Consider the following 14,014-nt stretch of genomic DNA (forward strand, 5'->3'; position numbering starts at 1 on the left):
GCGTGCTCGGGCATTCCCTGTCATGGTGGTGGGGCCGAAGAGTCCCGATGGTTTGTTCAAAGCAATTTGTGTTACGGAGCACTTGGATCAGTCATCGTTGTTGTGATCTGAAACACAAGGGATAAGAATGGATGTGTAGGTGTCGGCGCATGGAGCAGGATGATTATGAATGCAGATCCCATGATGGTCGGAATCATTGTTTTGGCGCAGATCTACCAACACACGCGTGGACCACTCAAATGGATCTTTTCTCCACACTTCAAAAACTTCAAAACAGGTATTTTCAACTCTTCTCTTGAAGTAGTGTCGGATCATCAGCCGTGGACTTTGTCGCTTTATTTTTATCCCCACAGATACATTTGCCTCATCATGTCTGACATCGACTATTACATGGACGTCAACGACAACATCTCAGAATATCTCAAAATGTGTTATCAGGAAGAGATTAACGTACATTAGCAGTGAGTCGTGCATATCAGTGGGTCGCGCACTCTCTACCACCCTACTACAATTATCCTCTGTTTGCTGCGTTGCCCTATAGGTCTGTAATACAGTACCTACAGGGGAGCTACAGCGAACTATGCGCTTGTAGCAGTGCGTGGCGGAAGCTGGAGAAAAGGGGGATACGACAGCAGTGCTGAAGGAAGCAAGACCACTGTTATCACAGTGAGCAAGACGCCACAGTACAGAGGCTTTGAGTGCTTGTACGTAGTCTAATACAGAGGCTTTTAGTGCATGTATGTCATTGGCTTATATTCTTGCTTACGCTTACTTATTCTACATACAGGATTGAGGGGAGAGGAGAGGTCTACTTATACAAGTGTGCTGGTCTTCCAGCAGGCTCTGTGGGGCACTGGGCCCCCATAGAGTAGCAAGGTATTCTGTGGGACAACTAAGCTATGGATGGTATAGCTAAGTTCTATGGACTTCAATATCCTTCGACAGCTGACAAACCTTCCCTTGATGTCTCCCGGGTAGGTTTGTGGGGAAGAAGTTGGAAGACCTTCCCAGTACCTCAACACCTGAATCTTACCTGGCACCTATTATGTGCCACACGTTAACACCCTCAATTATAACACATCAACATTAGGAACTAACTACAATTACATCAGAAACAGCTGAATCAGATGATTCTGCAGCCTCCTGGCAAGTGCGTGCATTATAGCCAGGCTTGCCGCATACAGCACAGCATTGAACCTTTGTACGAACACCCCCTACACCACTACCATCCGGCTGCGTTTCTTCCACTGCCTCCCCACCCACGGCCTTCTGGTCTAGTAGATCGTGTGCATCCTGCACAGTAAGTGATCCTCCAAGCCGCACACGTGTTTTTTTGGCTCTCCTGCGTTTGCTTAGTGCCTCGTTGGCAAGGTGGTACTGCGCGGCCAAGATAATAAAAGGAGGGATGGCCCAACCGAGGGCATTAACTCCCTGGATTACCGTTGCCCATTCGCGGTTACCAGGCTGGGCTAGTTTCGCCTTACTAAGGCCGTCCGAGGTCGTAACTACCATGCCCGCGAAGATAATACCCATCATAAACCCAGTCTCATCGAAGTTGTAAACATCGTCATCCACGATATAGAGCTTAGCTATGGCTTCAAGCTTCAATTCTTCGTTGTTTTGAAGAGCTTCAAGGGCTAAGATTACCCTCGCTTCCTTTAAAATAGAAGGCATATTGGATTGTAGAAAAATTCGATGCAAAGTGCAATGAGGACGCGTCGCGCTAGGGAGTGCGCGACCCACTGATATGCACGACTCACTGATAATGTACGTTAGAAAAAACAAGCTTTAGCAATGGGCAGAATCATGGACTGTGGCTTGTAGACTGAAACCTTGTGCAACGTACACACCTTGGGCTAAGCTACAAAACACCACCTATCCACATACCTACCCATCCTACACAAACTCATAACACAAATAACCCCCCTTGATATCCATCACATCCGCCACCGTCGCATTCGGAATGATCCCCAACGAAGACATGACATGCCCCAAAGTAATCTCTTTGCCCCCATCACCACTCGTCGGATCCGGCGTCACGGCCAAAATCTCAGCAGTAGGCTTCCCCCACATGGCAGATTCCACCTCCATACCACCCGGAAACTCGGAAAACCCTACCGCCGGATCCTGCGCGTTGAGCCCGCTGATGTCCTTGAGCCTCGTATTGAGATCTTTCTTCTGCCAGTCCCACCACATCTTGTCCACGAAGCCGTGATGCAAAAAGAACAACGGGTCGCCTGACGAGGTGATTGAGTCCCCGTCCATCATTGCCAGCGCCATGTGCCCGACGAGATGAGGGCCCGAGTAGATGGCGTCCAGTGCCTGGCTGTAGGTTGGCCCGCTGATCGCTGAGGCGACATAGGTGGCACCACACTGTGTGCTGAGGGCGTTGGTGATGCGCCGGTTGACGCAGCGTGGTTGTGACTTGAACCCTGGGCCGATATTGACGGTGAGGTTTGCAAAAGGGCCATCAGCCACGCAGTTCTTTGAGCCTTTACCGGTGCCGCCGAAGCCAGTGACGGGATCGAAGACGGGGCTGGAGGAGAATTTGCCTGCGTCGCGGGTCTCGTCCCAGTAGGGGAGGGGGCCAGAGTAGCCGCATTCTTTGAGGAGGAAGGCGAGGATGTTGATGTAGTACCGGTGATATGGGAGGAACTGGCCCGTGGTGTGGATTTGCAGGGCGTGAATTTGGTGAAGAGAGACTAGTTCGTCCCAGCGGGTTTTGGCGCCGGGGAGGCGGTTGAGCTTTTGGGGAGATTTGAGGAGGCAGACATTGGCGGCGAGGTAGGCTTTCTTGTCGGCTTCTTTCATGTCATGCCATGAAGGACGTTTCTGTGGGTTGGTGCATGCTGTGGCTGCGGGCACGGCGGCGCTGAGAGCGGTGCTGGCCGTGAGCAGGGCGATGAAGAAATCTCGGAGCATGATGCCGACTTTTTGGGTTCACTTTAGAGTCCAAGCCAGGCAGGACATTTTGGCGGTGCATTCGAGTTCAGATATAGATTTTCAACATTTGACTGGTTTGTGCGTGTGCCCCAGTTGTGTCAGACGATGGAATCATGGATATTGACATACCTACATCAACTGTGCCAACAGAAATTGAATCTTCGGTTGCGGATAAATCTTGGCTGGCCATCTCCCCACAAAAGCAATTTCCAAGTGCCGCCCGTTCCTGCCGAGCGCTGTTGACTGACAGCAGAGTATTATTTGGAGAATTTGCTTCCGAACTTTTTCTGCAGTTGGTGGCTTCATGTTAACCCCATTGGTGCGCATCTACAACACATAGCCTGTCATATTCAGATTACGTGGCCAAGGAATTGAGGCTAGATTTCTGTTGTTCTTACAGTACAAATACATCTTCGGTCAGGTGTTGAGAGCAAGCCGGCGCTCTGAGGTGGTCTCTTCATCTCCTCCTTCATCCTCTTCCCACTCTGCATCCTCTTCGGGCCATCCACTTCTTCATCCTCCGTAACTGGACCAGGATCCGGAGGCACAAGCACTTCGGGATCATCCGTGATACTAAGAAACTTTCTTCTCGCTTCCAAATGTGACCTTTCTCCCGCCCTTAGAACGGTGTTTGTAGTACGTCGTCGTGGGCTCGAATCACCAGGCGAGATATCATCAAAAGTTGAGGAGGAAAACGTTATATTGTTAAAAGAAGAGAATTACCCTCCAAAGCTGAGCAAAGCCTATAATTTATCGTACTCCACTAATCCCCACTTATCGCCCACATGTTCCAACACCCTATATTATATCGAAAGGAGTTTTCAGACTGCTCAAAGTAATGCTTGGGTGTGCAGCGCTCGTGACCAGGCATGTATGTGAACCTGGAAGAGTACTCAACCTGCAGTTTCAAAATGGTTGTTCAAGCTTTTCCCTGGTAGCATGTTGTCTCCTCGAGCCGGGTCGTCTTTACTGGCTGGGTCGAAGTTCCCGATCCCGTCTTCTGACCATTTCTGGGGTATGCTGGAGAGGAGGATAGCGTCATACTTCAGTCCAGCCTTTCCTCCATCAGCATCCGACGGAGAAGACTCGTGACAATGACCCTTCCACTTTCCTGGGGCGATTCTACCAAAGGTCTCATCTCTGAACCCTACACAAACGGCCCCGCTCGAAGGATTCGGAACGGTTGCTATCTATGAGCTCTGGAATGAGGTCAATAACGCTGGAAAAGAGGACAACAAGCTGGGTAGTACATAGCTGGAAGGTCCGACAGTCCACAATCCATTTCTCCTGGTGTTGTGAGCAAGAGACCTAGATCTCAGTTGTCGTCCTCGGTTCTAAGCAACCGCTCTTTGATTTCCTCGTTTTGGGATTGGCTGGTGTCTCCAGACCTAGTCTGCCGTTCTGATCCTTCCTCTTTTGTTGTAGCTGCTTCCTCGTTCCCAATTTGCTCGACCTGATTGGATTCAGCAGGAGCTGGGACAAAACAAGCCCGAAGAATGAAGTCTTTCAACTGCATCAAATACAACTTGTCAACACCCAAGTTCCAGCCAATACGCATTATCCACACTCTTTCTTCTGTCCTGACCTCTTCTTCCGATCTGTCTCGTATAGCCTTGAGCCATCGCGAAACCCAGGGGCCGAGCTTCCGAGATAGGGCGTATTTGTCCGCCAACACAAGGATGCGGTATAATTCCTCTGTCGACGGAGATGAAGGAACAGATTCAAAATTGCCGTGCGTGATATGGAACAGGGTTTGCATATCGCGGGGTTAGTCCTGAGGCAATGACACGGTCTCCAAGACAGACCGGATGAGGAAGATGGCTTCCATGATTCTGCCCAGAGTCCTTCATCTGGGCGACCAAGACGGTTGTGACCCCTTCGATATGGGGCTCCCGCAGTTGATAGCGTTAGTATCGTAGCATTGACATTTTGTGAAGTCTGTTTCTCTTGAGATAAAAGGAGAAGAGGAATCTGGTAAGCGAGTCATTTTGAGGGATTGGTCAAGCTGATGCTGCCTTGCTGGTGCGCTCTCAGGTTGTCAGCTTCATGCCATCCGATTGCTCTCTAGTGGCATGCCAAGTCCCATTTCTCCCGTCCACGTATTCGACCCTAACCCGTCACGGCGACCAGCCTTTCATCTCTGCTACATTCTATGGAACGAACTCGACAGTTTGTAGGAAAGGTAGTGTTTATTCCAGTGGATGGTATCAGCTGATGTTGAGAGAGTCGGATTTCCAGTTGTCAAGAGTGTTGTTCCGTGTTGATCGGCGTTAGCAGCCGCTCTCGGAATTTGCCTAGATGTTCTTGTCGATAAGAAAAAGATATGGCAGCCTGTCAAGAAAAGGTCCAATACTGTGACTGGCACTGCTTCAGCCTCAACCGCTGTTTTGGGTGAAGTTATCACGACCTCTAGAATGCTGAATCCCTGACAGACAAGGAACTGTGAAGACGAGAGTTATGACGTCATATGCCCGGCAAAAGTGCGCTAGTCTGGAAGAGGCATGCCAAGAGGCCAACACGGGCCACAGCCGCCCGTTGAGATGGATCTCTGCCAGGATATCCATGTGATCAGGGGAACAACGATCCCATGAACGACCCCTATCCGGCGAGTTCCAGGTTTCTGGCCTGTTGTGTGACGGCCACGACAGATCTTCTAGAAAATCTCGACATGGCCGTTGTATTTACCCTTCTGTTCTCACGTCCGTCCCTTCATCTCAGCCCCGAAGTCGCCTGAAAATCCCCCGATGATCTTCCCTCGTTCCTCCGCCCTGGCCGCGGGGCTGATAGGGCTGACCCCACTCACAGCTGCTTTCGGGACCATCAACGAACCGGTGGGCAGTCATCCCTTGTTTTGGCAGTCCTTGGGGAAACTCACTGACACCTCTTGTAGGTAATCCTCGGCCAGCATAATGAACATGAAATGGTTACACGACTCGCCTTTCAGTGCCCAAGTGGCCAGAAAAGCGATGGGGTGTGTTTTGAGCCCCGGTCGCTCGATCAACTGGCAGGCTATCATCGAGAAGTGATGGGTGTAGCCCTCCCCGGAGCAGGATTTAATGGCGCGGTCGGTGCTCCAGATACCCTCGACCCGGTACCTGAAGGACCAGAAGCGCACTGCGACGATGCCGATTTTGTCGAGGTTCCGGGATACCCGCAGAGCCGGAAAGAGGCCAACAAGAATCTCCAAAAATGTGTCGATCACCTACGAGCACGTTTCCGACAGGCATGGGTATCAGCAGAGATGCTTGTCGATGAAAGGCGAAGGATCCGGCCCGGGGAGGTCGAGCTAACGAATGCTTTTGGTGGAGACTGCAATTTTGCTTTCCCCTCCCTTCAGATCAATGTCTTTGCGCGAGCCAAGTGTAGCACTCTCGAAGGGTTTGGCCGCGCGTTACATGGTGTTCAAGACTTTTACTCCCACAGCAACTGGGCTGATGAAACCGACACAAGCAAACCCATCAGCGAGACCAACCCACCAGGGCTTGCCTTGCATGGCACCGCGAAGTTTTTGGACCTGAGGGCCTCTGGGCCGATACCAGAAGATCAGATCCCTTACAACCTAACAACGGGTTGCTTCACGATACCAGACGGGACTCCTGGATCCGGAGACTGCGCTGGTCGGGTGACACATCATGCCCTAAACAAAGACCATGGTGTCATTCACCTAGATGGAACTTTTGGTGATGCGGGGCCTGGGTCTCCTCGGAGCGAGGCCATATCAAGGAACTTTGAGAACGCCGTACGTGTTGCGGTACAAAGTTCCAAGGAGACCTGGGCTGCGTTTCGCGAACACCTCAGGGAGCAGTACGGAACTGTGGCCGGCAATCTTATGATTTGTGCTCTGGTGCGCGATGATCCAATCAAGGATTGTCGCAAACGGATGGCTGTCATTGCCCTGGATGCCTCTAGCAGAAGCGGTGCTGTTGAGGCATCTGGCTTGCAAGTTCAGATTGCTCAAGAGTTCAAGTTGAAGTTATCTTCACATGGGCTGGACCGAATTGAGGTCATGGAGTTTGCCGAGGGCCCCAAGATTGTTCATCCTATGGGCTTCCCGGAGTCGGTGACCTTTAGTGAGCTGGATACTAAAGGAAGGACCAATATCGGCAACGCGCTTGACGTTGCCATTGACGATATCATCCAGTCACAGCCGGACACGTACACGGACAGAGGTGCCGTAGTGCTCCTGACGGCGGGCGCGGAACCCGAAAACACGAAAGAAAACCAGGAGCTGGCTGAATATGCCCTCGCCCAAGTTGAACGCGCTGCCAAAGAAGGTGTCCGCATCCACTTCGGTTGCATCAATCCACCGCGGCCATTCAATGATGATCCAGATCGGTCTTGGCATGAATGTGCCCCTGGTCACTCGATCATCCCCGCTGTCCTCAAAACAGGCGGCACTTTTGCTTACATCAATCATGTTGCGGGGAGACTAGATCTCACACCGGCCCCGCACTTCATTAGCACCATCATGTCTCGTGGCCTAACCTCCACTGATGAGTATGAGCCCGAACTGACCCGAATCTACCCTGGAATCACCATTGCCGCCCTTCTCAGCGCCGAAGATTACCCCTCCAAATCCTTGTTCTACCCGGCCAGCCCGTCAGAAAGGATCAACATTACCATTCGCGACCGGGCTCTAGACGGCCAAGGCGTAGCCAACGGTGGAGGTGGCTGCTTCTCCATCACACTCCGCGACCGAAAGCTCGACGATCTCAAGATAGCAACCTACACCAGCTGTGGTACCGAGCCATTGATGCTGAACTACGAGGCGCTACAGGACGTTGATTTGTTGGTGGTGGCTGAGCTGGGTGATCCGCATCACCCGCAGCAAGAGGGATCACCGAACCCACAGGGCGTTGTGTTCACATTGGAGCTGAGCAGTAACATGCCGGCAAAGAATGAGACATCTACCATGACTACGTCGAGCGTGGTGAGCTCCAAGGCAACGCTTAAAATGACAGAGGAGGCTGGAATCAAGACCGAGGAGTTCTTGACAAGTGAGACGGTTGAAGTGTTTGAGGAGGCGGCGACGGTGAATGGGACTGCGTCGACGACGTCGGAGGGGAGCCATACGGTCAGTGGGGGTGATGGGGTAACTGGGAGTGCAATGCCAGCTCAAGAAGCGATGGTGACTGGCAAGGAAAGTATGGCTATTATGGAGGATGTATATGTGACGACGATAGCTGGGAATTTTAGCGGGGAGGATGCGGATGATATTCTGGACTTGAGGTAGATAGTTGTGGAGTACGAAAGATGTTGGAAATGATACCCTTGTTATGTCTTTTGATGCCGGCATCAGCGCCGATTGAGTGCTGCGTAGACATCTGTGAGGCGTGGACACTGACCCGCTGCCTTTTTCTTCCACTCTTTCCGCAGGCATCACCAACATCACCAGTTTGCCCAAGCATTCGTCGCGTCTCAGAACATCTGCTTCACAGAGTTGCTAGGAACCTCTTTGAATAGGGGACAGAAAGATAGGTAGGCAACTAAATCTGTGAGACAAGCACATAACTCTTAAGAAGAGAGTCTAACAGTTCAGGCTAAGGTACAAGGATGTTTCGAGTTTAAGTGCCTGGGTACGCGCCTATGCACAATCTATCTGAAGAAATGAATAAAATAATGAGTAGCTACTTATATGTTTATCCGTCTATCCAGAAGAAAAGCGAAACGTGCTTAGATCCATACCGATCAAAACGTCCCCAACCACCATAACCATGACCCCATGCTAAATAGAAAATCGCCCCCTAGGGGACTTCCACATAAGCGTGAGGCTTCAAGACATCCGGGACAGACCTTGGCCAGACCAAAGCAGAGAGCGCTGCGAACAAGGGCATGACGAAACCGAGATTGTTGACACGCGGATACACAGATTTGCATGGGGCGTAGATGCGGACCGGGCGACCATATAAGGCGGTCATTGTATCGAAGTAGAAAGACTGAAATTCTCGAATGTCTTGCTCGGTGACGTGCACAGGGGAGTAGTTCATGATGCTGTGGTTGTTGGGCCTCCCGTATGTAACCGACCATTCGGCTTCTTTCCAAGAGGCAAATTCGTGACGTAGTCCGAGGATGTGACCGACTTCGTGAGCGAGGATAGAGATTTAGGTCTGAATATACTTGTCGCTAAATGCCAAGACGCCAGCGTGGTACCTCATCGATCCAGCCAACCTGTACAGGGAGTGCAACATCGATGTCGGGTGATTGTGTCGAGCAGCCTGGCTTGAACATTTCGGTTTGTGAGGAGGGACTGTTGGACCGGCGAATTCTGACAACGACAGAGATTCCCAAGGTGAGCAACCAGGCCAATGATCTGCTGTATTTCCTTTGGGTGACAAAAGAAGCCACTAGAAGAACAATAACAGGGAGGATGACGACCAAAAAGGTAGGGTATTTTTGAGGTTGTCGAAAAGAAGAGCTTTCAGAATGGATGGGCCGACGATCAACCTCGTTGACATTGATGGCCACAGGGCGGGATAGGCCTGCATGATGTGTGCAAACCTCACAACCACTAGCGCAGCCCGCGTCTTGCTCAATTTGATTGTTGTCAACAATACAGTTGAGGGCTTTCCATTCGTGTAAAATGCATTCTTGTTGCTCATTTTCATTACTGAAGTTGCAAATTGTGAAACCGGTGGTTACTTAGTCCTCATCAGCTTTCTGGGCCAAGAAATTATCTGTGGTACCTTACGTACTAAGCGCCATGGTGGATTCCACTGGTGAATAGCGTGATATTAGTATTCGGGTACCAGAACGCTGTGCGTAGAGTTGGATGGAAGAACTGAATGAGTGAAGGTGTGGTTTGAAATGATAGTGTGGCCAAAGCATACTTTATAAGGCACATAGCTTTGGTAAAAAAACAACCCGATTGGCGTGCAGAACAGAGACCAGGGAGAAAAAATTGAGGGAGGTTGTGTTTGGTCCAACGCCCAGGTAACTGTCGGGAAGGCCGGCCTGTGCCCTCATCGATATCGTTCTTGGCTCTGACCCCAACCCTAGTTGAATAAGTCAACCACGCTGCACAGATAGGCAGAAGTTCCAGTTAACCGCAAATCAACAACCCAAGGCAGCTGCAAAAAGCCTCCCGGAATCCACTTTTCTCACACATCATGCGAATAGCTTCATTTCATTGCATTCAACCCTATCTCTCAATCATATCAGTACTCATGCTTTGTCTCCTCAACACGATTCCTTGGTACTCCCAGGCAAACAACCTGTTTGACGAAAACAGTCATGGGACTTATCGAAAATCCATCTGTCCCACATTGCTCGCCCCTCACACTTTCTTCACAACAACCTAATAGTGACAAGCTGGTTCCTTGCTAGGGGGCTTTGTGCGAATATTATACCATCTCTTTATCACGGTATCGCAGCAAAGCATCAACTTGCCATTCATCCCAGTCAGATTCCTCATCAGCCCCCACACCCTCTCTCAGTCCCTGAAATAATGTTTCGAAGTCATCCCTGTATTTCACAATGTCGAACCCAATACAAAAGAGAAACCTATGCAGTAATCGCCCATGCCGACCGACATTCGAGAAGACCTGGCCTCCTTTTGATCTCAAGATGTCTAAAAACCCGTCCTCGTGCTCACCAAGTGTATCCACCCCGTCGTAAAAGTCCTTCACGGGAAGTATCCCCATAGGTGTATTGAAAGCCACAAACGCCGGTGCCGTGAATGCCGACTCCCAGTCTATGATCCCCGTAATGTTGTACTCCTCATCCACCAAGATGTGATCCATCTTTTCATCTGCGTGCTTCAGATAAAACGGGAATCTTTCATCCCATCCACCAGTCAGCCCTGCCATCCTGGACACCAAGTCGAGGAGAAAGCGGTGTATCAGAAACGCATCCACCGGTCGCTGAGTGTAAATCTCGCTCCGTTCAATCAACCTCAAAACGTGAAGAATGTACCGCGTACAATACTCCCTCCACGACTGACACGGCGGCAGGTCAAAAGTCAGCTCCTTGGCAAACCGCCCAATGTGATCACTCCCCGGTGTGTCCAACGATCCCAGACCCTTGAATGGATGTCTCCCCAGCTCAATGTATATATCCGCCAGCTGATCCAACACTTTCCTCCTCTGCTTCTTGCTGGCGAGATCCCAACGAAGCGGTACGCCTGGTAACTTGTCCATGAAGATATACCCCACCCCAACTGGGTTGTCTGGTCCATCCAACCTGTAGTCAAACACCCTCGGCGCAGGAACCTCTGTCTTTTCGAGAAAGCCCAACGTTGCAGCTTCGCTTTTGATCATGTAATTCCGAACAGGGAGCGGTGTCGTGTTTGGTTGACGGATCCGAGCAATCCACGTGACTCCGTCTTCGAACTCGACGTCGAGGTGATAGTTTCTGGTTCCCATCATCAGGTCTTGGTAGTCTGGGAGGTGCACAACGCAAGGTGTGCCATTTCGGAGTTTGCTGGCGCGTTTGGCCAAGGCGGCTGTGTTGAAGTTTTGGAGACCACAGCTCCAGGCTGCCGGTGATGTTGTAAATGCTGGCATGGGCGATCTCGGTGAGGTATCTGGTCCGGTTATGAGAGAGCGGTTCAAGGTGAATGATGGCGCTTCGAGTTCTATGAAAGATGCCCATTCAAGACCAGCTATGTCGGGTATCGAGCGATTGGAATCAACGCCCGCGCAGATCAGGCTCATGCAGATCCCCGACAACGTTAGATAAGAAAAAACAAGCAATGAAAAATAAGAATGGCCCCAAAGAATGGGTTTGTTAGTGGTTAGTGAGGTCCACATGACTAGTTGTTCCACTCCACTTAAACTGCAGCTTTGCATGAGAAGATTGGCCAACGAGGGCTTCTGGAGATCATCAACCCCACAGACACAGGCGCTTCGGGTCTGAAAATAAAACTGAATTCGTAAAAAAAGCTTCATGCCAAGATCGCCTGAGCTGTGTACCTAGATCCTCTGGTTACACGTCTACTCCTCGAGTCTACTCCTCCAAGCCGTGGCCGCAGACTTTCCCGCCACTTGTCCCTCGTTTCCCAAAGAATCATCCCAAGAATTATTGCAAAAAGGTGGGTGGCACCTCGGGACCTGACATGAGGTGTAACGGGTTAGCATTAGATAGGTAATCACTGATCAGCCCAGAAAACTCACCCCAGACATGCAAGTTGTCGGGCGCGGCCTTGTTGTGGTGCGTTGGCTCGTTCATGTCCAGCAAATCACCGTCCACATAGTGCTCCAAGATGAAGTTGGACGGATCAAACCAGTAGTCAAAGATCTGGCTGCCCATGACGTGTCTCCCAACACCCCAGCAGTTGGTGTATCCTTGATGACGTAGCCAGTCGTGACCCAGTACCTGAGCATCGAAGTCGTGTGTCTCAAAGGAAGAGTGGTGAACGTGCATCTTGGGGCCTTCGAAGAAGAAGAAGCAGTGGTGGTCAACAAACTCCTTGCCACGGTCTAGGCGAAAGAAGACAGTCACATCTACGCCTTCATCGTTGTGGACGAGCTGAAAAGAATTGGTTAGTCTTTCCGCCAGGAACCTTTTCATACGGAGAATGCGAACCTCGCTGGGATGAAAGTTGAAATAGGTCGAATAAAACTCGTAGCACTTGGCAAAGTTCGTCACGCACATGCCAAAATGTCCAAGCTTGTGTACGGGCGCCGGCCGCTTCTCGAAGCGCTGGAACTTGTTTGGCTCGCGGTTCTTCTCGTTCGGCTATCATTACAAGACGCAACATATCAGCGACTGTCATGGCCTTTTGAAAGATTTTCACTCACGTAGTTGAACTTGAGCACCGGGAAGCCAGGGTCTCTCCTTTCAACCTCAGTCTGCCCGTGAACCAAGTGGAATGGGAATCCATCCACCGGGTCATAGAAGGTCACTCTCTTGCCACCACCCGGCACATCCTTGAGCTCATGTACTTCGGTCGCTCGGCACTCTTTTGGAAGCGACTGGTGGGCGTAGACGAGATCCTCCTCAGACTCGACAACAAATGCTGCTCCCCCAAATTCCGGCTTTTCAGAAGCCTCGAGGGCTAACACAAAAGGCTCTGTTCCATATCCTCTGAAGAAGGTTGTCTTTCCGATCGTCTCGGTCTCATAGAAGCCAAAGTCGGCAGCAAATCGTTTGGCGGCTTCAATATCCTTGTGCTTGTACCAGACATGTGCTGGACGCACCAGCTGGATCTTCTTTAAGGGGTTTGATGGGAGTCCGGCGGCCATGATGAACTTTGGATGTGATTGTTGTTCAGTTGATCTTGTTGGGAGCGGATGGGACAAGAATGTTGATAACAAATCTTTTGGACAGAATTAATGACACAGAGGCAGGCTGCCCGGGGGATATATCTAGAGTCCGGCCGACGGCCCAAGGCAACCAAGATGGGACGAACTGGGCTCTATTTTCTAGCGCTCACGCGGGGATGTGGTGGGGTAAAAGCGATGGTGACGCAGGTCGCGGCAATTCAAGGGAGAAAAGCCAATGGTGATGTTCCGATCGCGCGACGGCATTTTGCCATTGCCCAATAGCGGGCGCCGGGTAATGTCGAGCGCCCGTTCTTCGGTGTCTCATCATTCGACTCGTGTTGCCCCGACCTGCGACGGTGTACGAGAGAAACACAAGAGTTCGGAGTCCCGGGGGGGTTTTATGTTAGAGCGAAGCCACTGTCATGTCAGAGGCAGCATATGAGCCACACTCCGATCTCTGTGGCTGCGATTCGAGACCTCCTACCATTATCCCGATGCCACGTCATTGGTGCGCATACTTGCAAGATCTCTCATCCGCATTGCCGGGTAGATACCTGAGGTAGACAGCCCGCTTTGCTGCACAATTTCAACCTACCTCGAACTCTATGGCCTGGCGACTTGATTTCCTTCGTTACTGAAAGATAGACGACTTTGAAGTTTGTCTTCATCAACGAGGTGCTCGGGAGGATTCCACCTCGGTGGTGCGGGGAAGCTTCAGTTGTCGTCAAGGATGTGGCGGGGCAACAGCTGAAGTGCCAAGATCTGGGGGTAAACAAGCTTAAAAGGGGGGGACAAGGGGCAACCGGCAACATGCAACAATTTCCATATTGTCACGCGACCTCAGCCAGTTGCTTTCCCACCATTAATTT

The 14,014-nt window shown here is 51.0% G+C and overlaps 6 protein-coding genes across 6 annotated transcripts; 1 reads left to right on the top strand and 5 right to left on the bottom strand.

The window, feature by feature from the left end:
* Nucleotides 1–1,896: 1,896 nt before the first annotated feature.
* Nucleotides 1,897–2,922, bottom strand: QC762_610120 (uncharacterized protein; the record flags this gene model as incomplete). Its single annotated transcript, XM_062892688.1, has 1 exon — nucleotides 1,897–2,922. One exon carries the CDS (start codon nucleotides 2,920–2,922, stop codon nucleotides 1,897–1,899), a length of 1,026 nt encoding a protein of 341 aa, XP_062741298.1.
* A 1,336-nt stretch (nucleotides 2,923–4,258) lies between these two features.
* On the bottom strand, nucleotides 4,259–4,702 carry QC762_610135 (uncharacterized protein; the record flags this gene model as incomplete). Its single annotated transcript, XM_062892689.1, has 1 exon — nucleotides 4,259–4,702. The coding sequence occupies one exon, from the start codon at nucleotides 4,700–4,702 to the stop codon at nucleotides 4,259–4,261; it is 444 nt and encodes a 147-aa protein (XP_062741299.1).
* Nucleotides 4,703–5,336: 634 nt separating this feature from the next.
* QC762_610140 (uncharacterized protein) lies at nucleotides 5,337–8,230 on the top strand. Its single transcript, XM_062892690.1, has 2 exons — nucleotides 5,337–5,774; nucleotides 5,834–8,230. The coding sequence occupies exons 1-2, from the start codon at nucleotides 5,688–5,690 to the stop codon at nucleotides 8,174–8,176; spliced, it is 2,430 nt and encodes an 809-aa protein (XP_062741300.1). The 5' UTR covers nucleotides 5,337–5,687; the 3' UTR covers nucleotides 8,177–8,230.
* Nucleotides 8,231–8,631: 401 nt separating this feature from the next.
* QC762_610145 (uncharacterized protein) lies at nucleotides 8,632–8,970 on the bottom strand (the record flags this gene model as incomplete). The annotated part of the gene is made up of 1 exon (XM_062892691.1): nucleotides 8,632–8,970. The coding sequence occupies one exon, from the start codon at nucleotides 8,968–8,970 to the stop codon at nucleotides 8,632–8,634; it is 339 nt and encodes a 112-aa protein (XP_062741301.1).
* Nucleotides 8,971–10,283: 1,313 nt separating this feature from the next.
* Nucleotides 10,284–11,729, bottom strand: QC762_610150 (uncharacterized protein; the record flags this gene model as incomplete). The annotated part of the gene is made up of 1 exon (XM_062892692.1): nucleotides 10,284–11,729. The coding sequence occupies one exon, from the start codon at nucleotides 11,727–11,729 to the stop codon at nucleotides 10,284–10,286; it is 1,446 nt and encodes a 481-aa protein (XP_062741302.1).
* A 229-nt stretch (nucleotides 11,730–11,958) lies between these two features.
* QC762_610160 (uncharacterized protein) lies at nucleotides 11,959–13,861 on the bottom strand (the record flags this gene model as incomplete). The annotated part of the gene is made up of 3 exons (XM_062892693.1): nucleotides 12,681–13,861; nucleotides 12,054–12,618; nucleotides 11,959–11,990 (listed from the first exon to the last, which is right to left on the bottom strand). Exons 1-3 carry the CDS (start codon nucleotides 13,122–13,124, stop codon nucleotides 11,959–11,961), a joined length of 1,041 nt encoding a protein of 346 aa, XP_062741303.1. The 5' UTR covers nucleotides 13,125–13,861.
* Nucleotides 13,862–14,014: the final 153 nt, after the last annotated feature.

Source organism: Podospora pseudocomata, chromosome 6 (assembly GCF_035222375.1).
Source record: "Podospora pseudocomata strain CBS 415.72m chromosome 6, whole genome shotgun sequence".
Taxonomy (NCBI): domain Eukaryota; kingdom Fungi; phylum Ascomycota; class Sordariomycetes; order Sordariales; family Podosporaceae; genus Podospora; species Podospora pseudocomata.

Bases quoted from the DNA above. Each gene is read 5' to 3' on its own strand.
- QC762_610140 (XM_062892690.1), top strand. From the start codon at position 5,688: ATGATCTTCCCTCGTTCCTCCGCCCTGGCCGCGGGGCTGATAGGGCTG. The intron at 5,775-5,833 runs GTGGGCAGTCAT...CACCTCTTGTAG, and splicing joins TCGGGACCATCAACGAACCG to GTAATCCTCGGCCAGCATAA.